Source organism: Talpa europaea, assembly GCF_964194135.1.
Source record: "Talpa europaea genome assembly, chromosome: 1".
NCBI lineage: Eukaryota > Metazoa > Chordata > Mammalia > Eulipotyphla > Talpidae > Talpa > Talpa europaea.
In genome coordinates this window covers 126,720,583-126,740,736 of record NC_140073.1, presented here as the reverse complement: position 1 = coordinate 126,740,736, position 20,154 = coordinate 126,720,583, and the positions used below count along the sequence as shown (strand labels likewise).

The following is a 20,154-nucleotide window of genomic DNA, read 5'->3' as shown; positions in this document are numbered from 1 at the left end:
TGTGTGTGAATGTCTGTGACCTAAAATTGTTTCACAGTGTTTTACCATAATTAAAAATGGAAGAATTTCTTTTTAAGAGGGGTTATGAACCTTGGTAAATTTTTGCCATTAAAAAACTCATACTCTTTATGTCAGAATATGTTTTAAGTACACATCAAAAGAAAACATTAAAAATAAAGAAGTACTTTCATTAAACAAAAAGTCTTGGGTACTAAAAAAACAGTGCTTGTATTTAAAGCAAAATTGAACCTTATCCTAAGCTTCTAAGACCTGCCTTGTGACTAACTTTTGCATTGATGAGGCCCAGACAGAGCAGATAGGTGATAAGGGCATTTCTGCATGGGATAGTTAGACAGAAGCCCTTTTACAAAATTTTATTCCCTTTTTTTCTGTATCCAAAGGTCTCTCCAGGGGCAGTTACACAAATTACAAGTCCAGTCACTTATGAACCACAGTCCAAACCAAATCCAAAATCTTATCAAATACTGAAGCAGCACAGCATAATGTTTCTGTCTTAATTTTTCATTTGGAAATAATTTTAAACCTACAGAGAGGTTTCAAGTGTAAAAGTAGTGCAGAGAACACCCCTATGGGTGAATAAAATGTGGTGGATGGAAACTTGACTTTTGGTGGAGATCATACTGTAGTATATACAGCTGTTGAATTACAATGTACACCTAAAACCTATCATTGGCTTAGAACTGGTATTACTTTCAGTTACCATGTTTATTTACTTCCTATAATCTGGAACATTTTCTTTGTCTTTGATGACATTGAAATTTATGAAGAATTCATCTCCCCCTCCTTTTTTTTTTTTTCCAAATCGAACAGTTCTCATTTGAGGTTTATGTGATATTTATATGTGCTTCCATTCAGGTTGCATACTCCTAGCCAGCATACTACGTAGGGGAAGTTGTGTCCTCATTGGAGTTTCACATTGGGAGGCACATGATGTCCATTGATGATACTAATTTTGAGCAAGGCACTGGACAAGGCATTGTCTGACTTCTTCACTGTATAATAACTGCTTTTCTCCTGTGACTAATAATCAGTCTGTGGAGTGATGTTTTAGGACTATGCAAATATGTTGTTTCTCACCAAAATCCACCTCCCACCCTAGATTTAATCTGCATCAGTGACTCTTTCCTTATCCAGTTGTTCCCTAAAATAATTCCAATTCTAGCTCCCCCTGCATATTTTACAACTGTCCATTTATTGTCAGCAAAAGCCCTCCTTTTACCCCCATTTATTTATCTGCTATTGGCACAGACGAATTCCCTGAGTTTTTTCAGTGGTTTCCAATTCTTTACTAAATTCTTATGCTCAGTTGTCCCAGATTTGGTCAGTGGGAGCTCCTTCAAGCTGACTCATCCATTCTTGATACAGATTCCATCGTATTTTTAATTCTGTTGTTATCACCATCATCATCATTACTATTACTGGCCCTCATACTTTTTGGCATAAAATTTCCAGATTCATCTCTGCCCAGTTCTGGAACCAGCCATTTTTCAGAAGAGTCCTGGCTCCTTTTAAGTGGGGGTTGATGCTAGGCACCAAGATGTATTAATCCCCCTTCCAGTGCTGAGAACTTGGAAATACATACAAGTACTCGCACACACATGCATGAAGTCACAAACAAGTCCATGTGCACCTATACTCTCATCTATCTCTTCTAGAAGTAATGTGTGCATGTGAACACCTCCAATTCAATCCACCGACCTGGAGTTCGCTACTGCTGTCTCTTCATTCTATACTTTTTTTTTTTTTTTTAAAGATTTATTTATTTATTTATACAAGCACTGGGTACAGTCAGAAGCGCGGGAGGGTGAGAGAATTCACCAGAGCCAGAGGGGAGAGCAGAACGGGCAGACTGATGAAGTACTGCTGAGGGGAGCAGTGGGTGGCAGGAGAGGTCTGCATGCCATGTGGGACCCTCACCCCCTCACCCGGCGGCCGGGGATCGAACCAGTGCTGCGAGGCTGCGGGCAGCTTTGCAACCCAGCGCTCAACTGCTGCGCCACCGGGGAGGCCCTCCTCATTCTATACTTTTATGTCCCTTTCTCTACAGTGACAAACTGGACTCCCACCACATCAACACATTTACCGCTTTGTTCATTTCTCTAGTGGATCGAAAGCAGTTCCAGAGTCAGCACAGCTGTTTACTTTCTCCCACCCCTCAGAACTTGGTTAACTTGGTTAAATTGATGCTGCTTGACATTTGTCTCCAACTCTTCCTTTCAGTTTTGTTACACAGGGGAAACTTCCCCCACCCTTGGATTAACTTGGGCAGTTTCATGATTGTTCTGGTTATTTTCAGCTAATAAAGTCATTTTAAATGCTAAGTCAGCCTTTATTCCGAAATCAGAAAGCACAGTGCAATATAGTAGTCAGTCCTTCAACTTCTATTGAAAATGTAAGTTTCATCAATCTAGCTTCTCACCTGAGGCCTCTCGGTGGTGGTGGACTTCATGCCTTCGGGGGATGAGTATGGATTGGTATCTTTTTGTAACTCCTCCTGCACACCTACCTGCTGACATGGACAACTCAACTGGGAGTGTGTGTGATAGCAAGGTAGGAGGAGTAAAAGTTGCTGTTTTACTATGTTCCCGCTTGGAGCATTCTAGATTTGGCAGTTGGACTTAGGGTATATGTGAGTTCTTTTGAATTATTTCGTGAATTCTTCTTTGGTTTCTTTGCTGAACACCTCTGACTTGCCATCACCCTTGGTGCTGTCATCCCCTGTAACTGATCAAGCTTGATGGCCCTCTATCTTTGGTTCTCCAGTGTTCATCATATGCAGGCTCTTACTGTTGGGGTCTCTTCAATTCATGAAACAAGTTATCTTGACAGGAAGCATAAATGACTCTTGGCTGACATTCCTGTCCAGTTCCCATCTGCTCCTTGGGATTCATGCTGAGCTGGCCCATCATCAGAGGCAGGGTTGTGGTGTGCCTCTCATGGCCCATTACCCTGTGCCCACTCACTGCTCTTTCAGGCATGAGCTGTGTGCTTTCCACTCTATCCCAGCTACAGGCAACACATGTCAAATTTCTGAAAAGCCCCATTAATTCCTTCTCACTAGCTTGGACTAAGACGAGAGACCCCTTGCCCCCTTCTGTCTTTGGAGCACAGCAGCTGTTCTTTCCAAGAAACTGCTTCACAAATCCCCTTGCAAGCTCTATTTCACCATGTTTTATTCTCCATGCAGAGGGTGCAAATGATTCATATGTTACATCATACTTTGTGATTTGTGAATTGAGGCTGGCTTTGCAAATGAAAGTGACTATGGGACTTTTTCTTATCTGAGAGTAACCAAGGTGGTCAAGAAGTTCCCTGAAGTTTCAGTTCCAAAGATCTTGAAAAGCTGCCTTGATTTGAACTATTATCTCCTTTGAAATTTCTTCATGATCATGGGGCCACACATTGAAATTCATATTCCTTGCCTCATGATGCTTCAGTTGGAGCTTCAAAATTCCAGTAAGATAGCATTAAATTGGATGAGTTCAATTTCCTAAATCTCAGGTGTACATAGCTAGGTATGTCATCTGAACATGTATGCAAATGGCTATATTTTTGTCTGAATAGCCTATAGAAACACACTTGATTCTGTTATATTTTAGGATGGATATATTTATAAGCAAAAGGAATTAACTTCTTTCATCTTAAAATATGCTAAGTATAATATAATATCAGGTAAAAAAAATATTGATGTGGCACCATTTCTTCTCATTACAGGAGGAATTCAAGAGATTGCTTTATGGCCTCTGCTTCTTTCATGCCTTGGTACAAGAGAGAAGGAAATTTGGACCCCTGGGGTGGAATATTCCTTACGAGTTCAATGAGACTGACCTCCGAATCAGTGTACAGCAACTCCACATGTTTTTGAACCAGTATGAGGTATCATAAAAATCACAGCAAGGACATTATCTGTTTTGCTCTTTATCACATTGTGTTTGTATAGTAAGCAGGGACCTCTGATTAATTTTCACTCTTATAAAATGAATAGCAGGATAGTTCCCAGTAGCTTATTAAGCAATACTTCATTATAATTCCTATAGTAGGTAATTAGGATGTCAGTTTGTCTGTTGGAAAACTTACACTTTATCATTTATTTGGATACATAGCAACCTATGGAAATCTGAAAAATAATCATATGGTACTTATTTTGAAATAGATTTGAGAAGACCATAAATCAGTCAGGCTCCAAAATGGGGGTAAGGGGGAAGACTGATTTCCTTCCGTTCTGAGGATGACTTTATTTTTAATAGAGGAATGTCATTGTACTGTTATTCCAGGTTTGGGCCATTTGTTAAGAGAAAAAAAAAACTACTTAAAATATTAATGTTAACCTGAAGTATGGTTTCTGAGGAAAAGCCAAACTGCCTATTGTCATAACAACCACATTCCATTCCCTGCAATTCTCTCTCACATACAGTATGGCAATACTTTCTCTCTTGGCTACTGTCTATCAATTGAATTTTTCACATATTTATAACTTTGAAGGACTACCTGGTAATGCAGCCCAAGTATTATACAGGGATACAGAACTGTTTTTGAGAGTGAGTTCTCTAAATTTTGGTAAAATTCTGTTCAAAATTAGTTATAAACCTTTAAATCAACGAATGGGATATCAAAATCTTTTGACTTTTGAAACTTAGTGAATTGTGAATATATTTTTTAGAAGCTTGCAAACAGGAAGACATTGGATTCTAGGTAAAAGCAAAGAGGAGTACCTGAACAAAATAACAAAGCTCAACTGACATATCTAAACTAATGTGAAAACTCTGTTTCTCTGAGTTTCTATACTTCATTGGCCAAATTCGTATTCTGTACTCCAAAGGAAATGAGTTGAGAAGGTCTTTGATTTTTGCCACATTTTAATTTGGTAAACCATTCAAAGAAAGCATAAATTTGATGAATTTTTGTAGCAATATTTATATAAAAATAAAAGATAATAAGATTGAAGGCAAAAATGCAGTGATATAATCCCTGTCAAAGTATTTGAGCTAAAGTAATTAGATGTTTTAATGCACACAAAAAAGAAAGATGTTAACATCTGTTCAAGCACCCATAGCATAACATATATTCTAATTTAAAATATGATCTGTAATGAAGAGTCAATTAAAAATATCAGCAATTCAAAATTTAGTGACCATAAAATGATACTTTGAAGAAGCTTGTGGACAATTTTATTTTAAAAATCAAAAACAATGATACCATATTGAAAAATATGTTCTTGGGAATCATTTATCCTGTCAAACACTGTGGAGAGTGAATGAAATGCCCGTTGGATTTTCACAGTAATTTCAGTAATTTCAAGAGTATTATGTGTCTTTCACTAATGGACTTCAATTAACTTCTGAGACTTTGTAGAAATAATACAGTATTTATTTGGGGGGGGGAATAGCTAATATAAGTATGTTCTATTTGTTTTAGTCTATTTGTAGCCAAAAAAAATGATATTGAAATGTCTTAAATGTACAATATAAATAACTATATGGCACAATATAAATGATTTCACTTTCATTAAGAATCTTTTAATGGCATACAAGACTGACTGAACTGGTTCCTTCTATTAAATAAAAATTCATCAGTGCTTCTCCTTCCTCCAGCATAGTAATTATATAGCAAAATTCACAAAACTGTTAATCATGCATCATATATAATTGATCAGGAATTAAAGAGGAATTCTTTGAGAGATATGAATTCACAATTCCCTTTGATAGTAAATCTAATGTAACCCTCCTACAACAATTAACATTTTTTTCCTTAAAACAATGATCCTATGTCTTGACATAGAAAACAATCAGAATTAAACTGTGTGTCTCACACACACAGTAAACCTAGACCAACAACAGTTGTTGCTATCAAGAGAATGAATAGAATGAGGCAATCAAATGAAAGAGGGATACACTTGGGCATAAGGGGTTTATGATTTTCCCAAAAATGAAAATCCTGATTTATACCAGAATGTGCCAGTTAGTCATCTGTGGCAATAGAAAGAAAGAAAAAGAAAACTTTGTGTTCTAATTCTAATTTCCTTTGAATGTCATTGGAAAAAAAGAATAAAAGATTTTCAGAATCTCTTTTCCCAAGTCTTGGACATATGGCCTTAGTGAGTTCCCCCAGCCCCAGGCAAGAATAGATCCAGAGGAAGGACAAGCTGTTAGAGAAATGAAGTGAGTAAGTGTTTGGGAAACCAAATACAAATAGAAACTAGAAGAACCAAGAGATTTATGAGAGTGGTCCCAACTATATAGTGTTGAGACTGAAAAAAAGCATTGATTCCTGATTTCTAATCAGGTGATAGGCATCCTTGGAGCTGATAGACTTTCTAAGTAATGTGCTTTGTAAAAACAAGAGACCAAGGAGGGCCTCCCTGGTGGTGCAGCAGTTGAGCGCTGCTTTGCAAAGCTGCCTGCGGCCTCCGCAACACCTCTTCGATCCCCGGCCACTGGGCGAGGGTCCCACATGGCGCGCAGACCTCTCCTGCCGCCCACTGCTCCCCTCAGCAGTGTACTTTGTCATTCTGCCTGTTCTGCTCTCCGCTCTGGCTCTGGTGAATTCTCTCACCTTCCTGCGCTTCTGACTGTACCCAGTGCTTGTATGAATAAGTAAATAAATCTTAAAAAAAAAAAAAAAAAAACAGACCAAGGAGTAGGGAAAAATTATCCTGTTTTCTATTTCCTGTCTCCATTTTCCATTCTCTGCCTGCCTCATAGGAATAGAACCATCATCCTCCCAAACCTCAAGCTAGTTTTCTGGGAATCATTGACACTCAGTTATTCTTTATTTCTCTACCACCATAACCCACCTCCTCTATCCCCCATGTCTTCCCTCTGTCCCTTGTCCTGTGCTGTGTTATCACAGTCTACTTGCACTTCCTTCTGTGTGATGTACTCTTTTTTTTTTTTTTAAATAATAAATTTTATTTTTATATTCCCCATACAATTTCAATCCCCCCATTCTGACCCCAATCCCTCCCCTCCCGCCCCCCACCCCCCAAAAAGTGTCTCTGGTTCATAGTTTTTTGTTGATTTTGATTTTCACTTTCTTATAGTTATTCATTTTCCTGGTCCCTTATTTAAGTTTTCTAGATTCCTGCTATGAGTGAGACCATCCGGTATTTTTCTTTTTCTTTTTTTTTTTTTTAATTTTTTTTTTTATAGAGGCATGTTATTTATTTATTTGTTTGTTTGTTTGTTTGTTTATACATGCACTGGGTAAAGTCAGAAGCGCGGGAGGGTGAGAGAATTCACCAGAGCCAGAGCGGGGTGCAGAGCAGGCAGAAGGACCGAAGTACACTGCTGAGGGGAGCAGCGGGCGGCAGGAGAGGTCTGCGCGCCATGTGGGACCCTCCTGCGGTGGCTGGGGAGCAGCCGGGGATCGAACCGGCACCGCAGAGATCGCAGGCAGCTTCGCAACCCAGCGCTCAACTGCTGCGCCACCGGGGAGGCCCTATTTTTCTTTTTCTTTCTGACTTATTTTGCTGAGCATGATCCCTACCAGCGCCATCCATGTTGCTGCAAATTGCATGTGTTTATCTTTTTTGAATGCTGAGTAATATTCCATGGTATATATGTACCACATCTTCTTGATCCAGTCATCTATTTTTGGGCATTTGGGCTGTTTCCAAAACTTAGCTATTGTAAATAGAGCTGCTATAAACATAGGGATGCAGGTGCTCTTTGGAGTTGATGTTTCTGTGTCCTTTGGGTAAATACCTAGGAGTGGAATTGCTGGATCATATGGAAGCTCTATGTTTAGTAGGTCCAGAAATCTCCACACAGCTCTCCAAAGTGGTTGGACCAGTTTGCACTCCCACCAACAGTGCAGAAGAGTTCCTTTTTCTCCCTGTGTGATGTACTCTTGCATGTCACTGAGTTTCAGCATGTATTTTCCTTCTGTTTTGAGTGCCTGTTCCTGTGGTCAGTTCTTGTCTACTTTGGGAGTCCTTTTTGCATTACCAATTCAGACTCATGAGAGCCAAGCATGCCTCCCCTTGGCCTACTTCTATATGTCACCTTAGCTGATATTTTGACCAGCATGTGTTGAGAAGCCTCATCATTGTGGATGAGCACCTATGAGAGCAGATTATTTCAAATTTTTTTAGTCTTCCTGGCCTATTGGCCCATGATCTTTGTTATCCTCTCTTTAACGTATTCTAGCACAGTAGCAAGATATTTGTGTGTCCAGACCCCAGTTCGCTCTAGTAGTCTTAACATAGCTGATGACATATGTAGGTTACTAGTAACTACAAGCTTTTTTTCAAAAGGAGAGCACATTTTTCCAAATCACAAGCCACTACACTAAATGATGCCTTTGGTTTATATCCCTAGCACCTAAAACACTGTTTGTAGTAGATTGCTCAGTGTTTGATGAATGAATCACGATTAATAGAAATATCTACAAGCTCTCCAAAACAATAATGGCAGCCTCACTATATGTAGCAATTTGGCATAGTAATTGCAGCATTTGAAGTAAATAGAAAATGGAATAAGTATTCACTAAATTCCTATAGAGCAACTGGTTATTTGCTATTAGGAAAAAGTAAGTTAGTTTACTCATACTATATAATCCCTGTTAGATTAAAAAATGTGGGCAAGAAATACTAAACTGTAAAAGAAAATGTAGATATGTATGTATGTATATATGTATGTTTGTGTCTGTCATTCTGTCTATCTTACCCACTTGGCAGGCAATTGCTTTGCTCTTCTTGTTTTGATAGAGAGGTGTGTGTGTGTGTGTGTGTGTGTGTGTGTTTGTCTGTGTGTGAAAGACCCATCCCTTACTCTCACTCTAACTTCATCTCAAGGCGACCAGTTTCATAGCTTAAGTATATTTGCTCAGATGTTTTGCTGTACACATATAAGGACACATATACATATGCACAAATTGTTCATCAAAAGCATAATTATATTTGCATGATATTTCTTTTTTCATCCTATATACACCTTGTACAAATTTCAAAATACATATAGATCTTTGTTTTCATGGTTGCCTACATAGCACTTCCCCTTTGTTCACAAGTAGAATTTTATTTCCCATGGGGTGGGGGCAGGATTGGTAATAAGCAGGGCTAAAAGTGAGTAACTTCCTACATAACTTGGCATATTAATTGCCAACTTTGAGTTCCACTTCCATTTATCTTCTCCCCTTGCCCATGATCTCAAACCTCTTGTAACAGTGAACATGGAAGCAAATCCTAGCAGCACGTTGCTACCAATATCTATGAATCCAGTGTGTGGACCTTGGCCCCTGGGAGAATGTGCTCCCCAATTTGTGATCATGCTGCTGAGAGGAATATTTTACCCATCAGTCTCCGGCAGGTTGGCAGGTTTGATCCTATTACACATAAACTATCCCCATCTGGATCTCATCTTATGCCTCATCATAAAGTCCTCCCAAGGGCCAGATTCCATGCTAGTATAGTCCATATGCTCTAACTCACATACTATCTATGTAATTTGTATATGAGGTTTCTTACTATATTTCATTTTTATGAGATTGGTCCTGTTAACAAGGCACATCCAACCAGAGCATGCATCTGATCAGACTTCCCTCAGATTTGCCATTGGAAGGACATTAATATGCTGGAGTTCTTCCTGATTCTGTTTGTTTCTCCATGTGGTCTTGGCCACTGAGACATGTGCTCCTATATTCAATGCCTTCAGTTCTAGTTTACCATATAGCAAGTCTCATCATTTCTAAGCCCAAATTCAGTAAATTGCTTCTCTCTAATCTTTACTACCTCCTCTTTTGTAGGGTATTATTTTTATTGAAACAATTCCTCAAAGTAGTATCACTGGAATGTAGGAGATACATGCACATATGAGATATGTACATACATAAACATGTATGTATATACATGTACACTTTACTTTTTAACAAATAACTATAAGATGGGCATATACAGTACAAAATGATGAAAAAAATCCTAAAGTAAAAGATTGTTATATTTTATTTATTTTTAAAAGATGTATTTATTTATGCATATAAGAGCTGGGGTATAGGCCAGAGGTGCGGGGGATAAGAGTATTCACCAGAGACAGAGTGGGGAGCAGAACAGGCAGATTGACTGAAATACAATGCTGAGGAGAGCAGCAGGTGAGACAGGAGAGGTCTGCTGCACCATATGTGGGTTAGCTCCCTGGCTGGGGATTGAACTCAGGCCATAGCAATGATAGCACTGAGACTTAATCCCTAGGTCACCAGAGAGACCCCTGAGTCCTTTCTTTTCACATGTTTATTTCTTTTCAGGAATCTAGACTAAAGAGTCATAAGATGTGTATTTAATGCAGCAAAAATTGGCACCGTAGGAAATTAACAGCAACTGAAGTGTTAAATATTAGAAGACAAGGTAGTGTTTTCAGAAAGTATAATATTAAACATTAACAGATATCTCATAATGTGAGATTTGGTAAAAAATTTATATGAAACATTGTATATACAGTATGATTCCAATTATCAAAATACATACAGACATAAAACATGAAGAATTGTATTTGTCTTCAGTACTAGAAGATTTTCAAGAACAGGATCATGGTCTAATTCATTTTGTTTCTGGCATGTAGTAGGTAGTCCATTTGTTGCTCAAACAGTGAGTGCACAAGTTAACAGAGGAGTTCCATTTTCTTCATTGACTGAATGGAAATGGCAAATTACACAAGGAGAAAAGACCCTAGGAAAAATGGCAACAATTATCGGGAAGGTATATGATGGTGAATTATGTTAATGCAACCTTTTGGTAAGAAGTTTTCTTTTACGATAGGAGCAGACAAGAAACATGAGTCTGTGGGCCTCCCCGGTGGCGCAGTGGTTGAGCACTGGGTTGAGAAGCTGCCTGCAGCCTCTGCAGCGCCGGTTCGATCCCCTGCCGCTGGGCGAGGGTCCCACATGGCGCACAGATCTCTCCTGCTGCGCCCGCTGCTCCCCTCAGCAGTGTATTTCATCAGTCTGCCTACTCTGCTCTCCCCTCTGGTGAATTCTCTCACCCTCCTACGCTTCTGACTGTACCCAGTGATTATATAAATTAATTAATTAATTAAAAAAAAGAAACATGAGTCTGTATAATGTGCTACTGATAACTGGTTGAGCAACTTGAGTTTTCAATTTTAGGAGCTGCCCTACGACGCGCTGCGATACATGACTGGAGAATGTAACTATGGGGGCAGAGTCACCGATGACTGGGATCGGCGCACGCTGCGCACTATTCTAAACAAATTCTTCAACTCAGAATTAGTTCAAAATCCAGACTATAAATTTGACTCAAGTGGCATCTACTTTGTCCCTCCTTCTGGTGATGTAAGTATGCCCTTTGAGAAAACTAAACAGCAAAATGTGAAATTTCTGATGCAGAAAATGAAGATTTTCCCACAGGCCTTGATTTAGTTCACCCTTGTGTACTTTCTTCAGTCTTACAGGACTGAGCAAACCCCATGCATAGATGGAGTCAGTGTTTCCCTGTCTATCGTAACGTGAGAAATGTCAGAAAAGTTCCTGTCCAAGAATATTTCCTTTAGTGACCTAAAATTCCATTCTGAATTTGGTCTTGGATAAAAAGACATTGTTCTCAATTAAAATGGAAATACACAGGAGAGGGGTTACAAAATAATATTTACAATAATAGTTAATATTTATGTTATGCTTAACTATTTAGAGAGCAATTACATATAATTATATTACTAGAGAAACAAATTAACATTGGTGTTCTTATGCTATCTCTTTACAAATGAGAATAGCAAATTCATGAATGTTGAATGACTTGCCCAAGGTCACATGGGTAAAAAGTGGCTGAAAGTCACAGAGCACCTGTCACACAAAGCCAGTGTTCCCCTCTGCTATTTTCTTTAATCCGGTCTAGTGGAAGATGTGGCATTTGTCTTCAGATTACCACACAGTAGATTTCTAGAAATGCCAGGACTGCTGAATTGGTTCTCATTTATTCCCAGAAGACAAAAGAGCCTATATTCAAAGTTAAACAAACATACAACAGAAGCATAAAGCTTAACTCCCAACACTTAATCCTATCATCTTGTGTGATTAATGCTTCCTAAAGGCAAGTGTTGATAAGGATGAAGAGAAGCATCAGGCTAGAACCTAGGTCATTGAGTAGGTGGAGCAAGTCAACTTGAGTAACTGTCATAAGTAATTGTCCTATGAGAAAAAAGCAAAATGGAGTCAAGTATATGTAACATGAATATATAGGAAAAACTGCCAGTGACCAACCTCCTGTTCCCAGTATGTGAGTATGACAGTTTGATTATATGAGAAGCAAGAAAGGTATGGAGTTTTGACAGAAGACCATGTAAATAAAATATAAAATGTGTGTTCATGTGCATAAAGAGATTATCTCAGGATAATAGAATTCAGATAATTTTTACTTTCTGAAATATGCAGACGTATCACAATAAGAATACACAGAAAAGCAGAGTAAAGCAGAAAATGTTATTGTGGCAAATTAAGAATATTCAGTAGCAAAATGCAGCAGAGAAAGATATCTCTGGAAGAAAATTGTAAATGAAGTGAACAGGATATTCCCCTCTGCATTTTAAAATCCATTTAATTGAATGACTCATTTTCTTTTCTCTCTAAATGTGTCCATATTTATTTTTTTTTAACTATGGCCCTGGTTGAAAGAAAATGAAAGCACTCAGTGTCCAGTCTCACAGGCTCATCCACTCAATAACTTGAGTATTGAAAATTATATCTTTTCAGTGAAAAAGTTCTACAGCATAATTGTCTAACCTCCTGACACCTTGTTACTCATTTTTTGCAGCACAAAAGCTACATTGAATACACAAAGACTCTACCACTGACCCCAGCCCCTGAAATCTTTGGGATGAATGCCAACGCAGACATCACTAAAGATCAGTCAGAGACTCAACTGCTATTCGATAACATTCTTCTCACACAGGTGTGTGATCTGTATAGGAGCTGACATCTGAGGCTGCAGAGCCTGGTCCCCAAGCATGCCCCACACAGTAGAGGCCCATGCTCACAGTTCTGTTAAAGTAGAGAACTCTTAGGAAAAGAAAATAAGTATATAGATAATTTACATATGGACTTATATATAAAGTCTGTGAATATATATGGGTTTTTTTGGTCCATCTTTTGATTTAGGAAGAGTTTTGGGGTATCATCCTGCTGCTCATTCTCTAAGTAACACTCCTGAAGTACCTCTGAGTATTCTTTAATTTGTTCTATTGCCGGAGTTCCATTTTGCCTTTTTTGGCATAAACTATGTGTGCATATATTTTTCTATCATGTCCCTTTTTAGTGGAAGAAGAATTTCAAAGCCACTGGGGAAGCAGTTGATGCCATAATTAATCTAGAATTTTGCCGATTTCATTTTTCAGCCTCTTACTAATTCAACAACTTTTAAAAATCACTTGTATTTCTCAAATATCCCAAAGCATTTAACCTAGTTTACACATTACCACTCTGTCAGACTACATAATATTTAAAGAATACAATTGCAGTAGTAAATAAAAAGAAGAAAAGTTTAGAAGAAAAACACAGTTGACTCGGTAGACATGCAGCTCCACTGGTAAGTGGACTCAGTGTGTCAGAGAATCTTCTAAGGTATCCGAATTCAGCATGCCAGAGGCATGTTTCAGTACATTGTATGTCTATTAAGAGATCTTGTCTTGCATTAGTCCCCCTTTAGAAGATGTGCTCGTATGTTTGTTTTTTTTTTTTTAAGATTTATTTATTTATAGAAGAACCAGGGTACAGGCCAGATGTGCTGGAGGGTGAGAGGATTCACCAGAGACAGAGCGGGGAACAGAACAGGCAGACTGACGAAATACACTGCTGAGGGGAGCAGCGGGTGTGGCAGGAGAGGTCTGTGTGCCAGGTGGGACCCTCGCTGGCCAGCCGGGATCGAACCGGCGCTGCAGAGGCTGTGGGCAGCTTCACAGCACTGCGCTCAACCGCCTGCGCCACCAGGGGAGGCCCACGTATGTTTGTTTTTTATTGTTGAAAGCAAGTTTGTCCAACTGACAAGAGTTCTTTCAGTAATTGAATGAAATTTTAGTAAGTTTAGGATAACTTCAGTCAGGCAAATTATCCCACTCTCTGAATTCTAGCTGACTACTTTTTTTATGGAATCTCAGTAACAATAATAACAGTTAACACTTACCTAGTGCTGACCATGTGCCAACTGTTCTAAGTGCCTTGTGTATAATTGTGTCATGCTTGCATGTAATAACCCTATGAATTACAGGCTACCATTATTCCCATTTTACTACTAGAAAACTGAGGCACAGAAAGGTTAAATAGCTTTCCCAAGACCAGCTACCACAATTTAAAGCCAGGCATCAAAACTAAGCAGTCTGTCTCCCATTAGTTTGTCTCTGGAATCTTATTCTAGGTTTTAAAAAGATCTAGAAGGCAGATAATTAAAGATGCTGGTGGGGAAAGGGGGGACCTAAAAGAACAAGATGAAACAGTAACACAATATGCTATCATTGATGGAAAGTCCATGGAACCACTAGTTCTATTCTACTGTAAGATAATATTTTCTAATAAGGCAAAAAGGACAGGCTATCTTATGTCCATGTTATGCATTAAGAGCATGAAAATCAGTTATTGCCTGAACAAAGAAGTATATGTGCAGACATGGATTAAGTAGATCTTTAGGAACATTGGACTCATAATACACAATAGTCTGACAACAGGACATTTGTAGTCTTGGCTTTATTTAAGCTTTTAAGCTTGATGGGGTATGCCACATTACAGAATACATAAAACAGTGGGCTCAGAAAATGACTCTGAACCAAACAAATAAGTTTAAAAACACAGGGGGTATCTTCACAGTACGTAATTAAACAACCTCTTTCAATTTCCTAAAACCCAGACAGGCAAGTACGATTATAGTAATGGGTAGATAGTAGAAGTTCAGAAATCTCCCATTGGATTTGCCACAATCCAGAGGCAAAGAAATAGATCAGAACTGCAGCATTTGGAGAGCAAGTTAACAATGAGATCATATTTACATTATGTATTTAGTGATATCTTTAAAAATTATAATACAGTATTGGTCCTGAGAATGTTATTTGTGCAACATTTTTTTCTTATACATAACTGCAAGATCTGTTTTTAATAGGAAAATTCAACTTAAAATATTATAAAACAGGAAATCTAAGATCTCTGAAAAGGTTAAACACTGATGTCTCTTTAAATTAATCCCAATTATATTTATTTGTTAAATAAAAGGAAAATTAACCTTAGAGGATTTCAAGTGAACTTTGTGAAAACTCTAAGGTAAGGCAGTAAAAAGGAAAATAAAAGCTAGTTTAAACAACTACAAATAACACTCACTTGCTCTGAATTCTCATGACCAGTTTGGTATTACTTTTAAAATCTATGTGATTTTGGTCCATGAGAGATAAGTAAAAGGAATGCTTGTGTTTCTAAAATATTTTTAAAGGACTAGACATCTGGGATTTATTTTTGGTGAAGGCAAAGCTGTTGCTAAAAAATAGGAGTGTTTCTAATCAGTGTATAGTTAGTACCTTGTATGCATATCATTCAAAATGCAAATATAAATCAGCATATCATTCTTTAAATGCAACGGAGATAGATGTTTCACTACTTTTGACCAACCATTCATTATTTTCTTTGATCGCTATAATTGGATTTATATATTTAGATATAAACCCAGCAATTTTGGATTATAATAAAGGCCAGTTATATTGGCATATTCCTTTATTTGACCAGCATGTAATTGATACCAACACTTAAATTTTTTATGTAACTTCATAGAATCTTGGAGTGGCAATGTTAAAAATCTAGTCTAGAAATTATGTAAAATTTTTAGTCTATATCTATAGATCCAGTACAGAAACCAGAAAATATAAAATCTGAGAGAAGACTAAACACAATTTCAAAGACTGAAGAATATTTATATTATAATATTGTTTCTCTCTGTCCACCAATACACACACACAAACATTAATTCAGATGATTTAAAGGGTTTGCCAGGAAACATAGATTCATTTACATGAATGAACACTATGAACATAAAAAATAATGAAATGAAATTCCTCGTCTTTGCTTCTAATGTGAAGCTTAGTTCCACCTTTATTATGTAACTCTTCTTTGTCCTCCTGGTTCAAGGAGATAACTATAGATCTGCTTTGGCAACCAGTAGGCATCACAGTTTGTAACAAATGTAATTTGTGGAAAGCTTTCTTCAACTAATTCAGCGTTCCTTCCCTCCAGTTTTAATGCCCTTCCTCACTTGGCCACCAAAGTAAATGCTTTTTCTCCCTCCATCCACAGTGTCTACTCTTCTCTGTCCATAATGTGCAGCTAACTTGCTTCCTCCAAGCTTTCTCTTGCCTGTGGATACTGCGCATGCCTTTCTTCCTCCTCTTTAACAATTGTTTCCCAAAATTCCATCCTCATGACTGTTCTTATCACTGAAATAAATCTTATTGAGAGAAGAATTATAGGTAAAACAATAGCAAAGTTGTAAACTTTATCTTAAAGTTTTCCTATCCAGTTATTCTTAGTCCTTTATGGGGCTTCTGATTTATACATTGGATTCTTTATAGTCTCGTTCAGCAGAAGCTGGTGGAAAATCATCAGATGAAGTAGTAAATGAAGTTGCTGGTGACATCTTGGGTAAACTTCCAAACAACTTTGATATTGAAGCTGCCATGAGGAGATTCCCAACAACTTATACTCAGAGCATGAACACTGTGCTTGTCCAGGAGATGGGACGCTTCAATAAGTTGCTGAAGACCATCAGAGAGTCATGCATTAATATTCAAAAAGCAATCAAGGTAAGGGGAAATGGACTAAAAAATTGAGAAAAGTATATAATTCATTTACTTAGCAAATATTTGGGAATAGATTTTGTGCAACTTCTGCTCTTGGTTCAAGGGATGCAAAAAAAAAAAAATAATTCCTTGTCCTTGAAGAGCACATAGAATTCTGGTGATGACAGTTAATAAATGTGTAAATAAAAATAAAGTATGGTAAAGGTAAATAGCAGTCGTTTGCATAAGATACTGAAGAGTGTTAAGGAGTAAGAAAAACAAAGTCTCTGTCCTCATAGGGCTTTGGTTTTAGTAAGGAGGACGAAGAATTTAAAAATAGACAAATATATAATTTCAGCAAGTGTTAAGTTCAAAAGAAAATAAAATAGGCTAAAGTAGTACGAAATGGTAGGTGGGAAACTCTTTCAATCATTTAGGGTCAGGTCCCTCAGAAGAAGAGCAGAAGCCTGACGTGAGGGGGGAAAGTCATGAAACATTTGGCCAGAAGGTAATAGCTAGTGCAAAGGTCATGAGAACAAGCTTGGCATGACTAGGAACACCAGGAGGGATGGGGATGTGGTTACTGTAGGATAAGTGAGAGGGAAATGATTTTGAAAACCCCTTGAGCTGTGGGTAGAGTCTTGAATTTTAATCTAATGTGTAAAGGTGATGGGGAGCCTTTGCAGGTTTTAAGCAATGAAGTGAAATGATGTATTTTGCATTTTAAAAAGTTCACTCTGACCATTGCAGAAAGCATTATAGTAGAATAAGAGTACAGGCAGAGACTGATTACACAGTGGAGTAGTCCAGCTAAGTTGGTGTTTTTGTAGTAACTTCAGAGGTAGAAATGGTTGGATGTGAATTGTTATTGAAAGAGGAGTCTAGATTGGCCATACTGGCTGCCAATTGATGTGGTTGTAAGCAAGAGAAGAGTCAAGGATAACTCCTAAATTTTCAGCTTAAGCAAGTAGAAGACCTGAAGAAGAAGCAGTTTTATAGGAAAAAAAAATCAAGAACTGCATTGGTCATATTAATTTGGAAATGCTGGAAATGCTGAAATGCTGGCAGAATCATTGGAGAAGTTGAGTTGGCTATTCCATCCATGCTCTAGAGTTCAAGGGGCTGGTCAGACTAGAAATACATTTCAACATACAATTATATTTTGAAAATGAAATTATAAATTATCACAAATGTTCAGAGACTGCTGATAAGTATGGATCTCTTTGTTGTTGTTTTTTAAAAGATGTATTTATGTGGAGAACTGGGGTGTAGGACAGAGGAGTGTGGGGTGAGAGGATTCACCAGAGACTGACGGGGGAGCAGAGCAGGTACATGTACTGAAATACACTGCTAAGGGGGAGCAGTGGGTGAGACAGAAGAGGTCTTCCATGCCACAAGTGGGTTAATACCCTGGCCAGTATCAAACTCAGGCTGTAGCAGTGATAGCACTGAGACTTCACATTTAGGCCACCAGGGAGGCTCCAAGTATGGATCACTTTGAAGCATCAGTTTCTCCCACCTCATCACCCAACTCTTATGAACTACTTATACTTCCATTTCTCTTAATAACTTTCATCCTCTTCTTCATATTTCTCTGATTTGGGGAGGAAATGTTTTAAATTTGAAAACTTTTACTTGAGATGCAATATAAGTCAATATATTAGACAGACATCTTTTCAGTAAATGACCCAACTTATCTGTGACAATTCCATGACACATTATCAATTAATATAACAAAATTAGATGTGTAACAATACTTGTGACCATAAAAATTTAAAAATCCAATATACAAACAACTGTTTTCCATATTACACAAAATAAATCCTTTTTCTTATAGTTACATAAAAGGTGTATTCCTACAATAAATTTAACAAAGGAGCATCAGAGATCTACTAAGGAAACTTAATTGAAAATGTAAATAAATAAAAATATTTATCTTAACTTTGGATTATCAACAATTCAGTATTATAAAAATGTTGATGAAAGGCATGCGAATATAACTCAATTGTTGTTTACTCCGCAAATATTTAAATTACTTAATGGTACCCATTGATGATAAGGGTTTCATGAGTCAGGCATTCTCATGCTATTGAAAGTGCAACCTTTTTGGAGGTTGACAATATCAATCAAAAGGTGAAATTTTCTTTATCTTAAAAATACATTTCATACACTAATATGTGTGCAAATTACACGTGCAGGCATGGTCATCACTGTATTTTAATAAGTGCTAAAAAATGAATCTAAATGCTCATTGCTGAAAAATGCATTTTTATACATGTTCTTCTGTAGAATATATTTACTGCATGCTTCATGGACAAAATCATTTCCAGAAATTATACTGTACTCATTCTTATATACAGTTACCGACCTTAAGAATGATTTCTATACATTTTTATTATGTGTATTTAATGTCGTAGGCTTAATGTTGTCCAGTGCAGTGAGCGTATTTTTGTATTAAACAGTGAAAATTGTACAGATGCAATGAAATTAGAGTATGCATTTTAATTTAATCATTTTACTTTGTTTTAATTATTAAATGAAAGATTGAAAATTATTCAGCTTAAGAAACATTAAAATGGATATCCCGGGCCTCCCCGGTGGTGCAGCGGTTGAGCGCTGGGTTGCGAAGCTGCCCGCGGCGTCTGCGGCGCTGGTTCGATCCCCGGCTGCTCCCCAGCCACTGGAGGAGGGTCCCCACATGGCGCGCAGACCTCTCCTGCCGCCCGCTGCTCCCCTCAGCAGTGTACTTCGGTCCTTCTGCCTGCTGTGCTCCCCGCTCTGGCTCTGGTGAATTCTCTCACCCTCCCGCGCTTCTGACTGTGCCCAGTGCATGTACAAACAAACAAACAAACAAACAAACAAACAAATAAATAAATAAAAATACATGCCTCTTTAGAAAAAAAAATAAAATAAAATGGATCTCCCATAAGCTCAGTAGTAAGAGGAATAAATTTAAAACCTAAACCCAAAAAAGTAGATGAAGGAGAAAGAGGAGGGAGGACTAGAGTAAAGTTACAGAAATGGTGAATAAATCCATTTGAAAACTGACTGAATTGGTGTTTATGGGACACTGACTCCAACAAGCATATAATGCACATTTATTTCTAAAATTCCCCTGGAACATTTATAAAAACTGACCATAAGAAAAACCATTAAACAAGTCTCAATAAATTAAAAGGCTTGAGATCATCAGGATATTTTATCTATTGGCAATGGAATTAAGCTAGAAATGAATGACAAAAGACAGCTAGAGATTACCATTTATTTGGACAGTCAGTAAAACACATCTTAAGGTCAGTATCATAAAAAGAAAGTTTTGGGAAAGGCTAAAGACAGTGTAAAGAAAAAAAATTGAAGATTTAAATTAATTTAAATCAATTGAACA

General features: G+C 37.6%; 1 protein-coding gene across 1 annotated transcript in view; it reads left to right on the top strand.

The window, feature by feature from the left end:
• Positions 1-20,154, top strand: part of DNAH7 (dynein axonemal heavy chain 7) — a gene marked incomplete at both ends in the record, with an annotated part of 235,690 nt that overhangs the window by 203,524 nt on the left and 12,012 nt on the right. The window contains 4 exons of the mRNA XM_084248143.1: positions 3,736-3,897; positions 11,119-11,304; positions 12,779-12,916; positions 16,563-16,793. Coding sequence (XP_084104269.1) covers positions 3,736-3,897; positions 11,119-11,304; positions 12,779-12,916; positions 16,563-16,793 — 717 coding nt within the window. The remainder of the gene's footprint in view (positions 1-3,735; positions 3,898-11,118; positions 11,305-12,778; positions 12,917-16,562; positions 16,794-20,154) is intronic.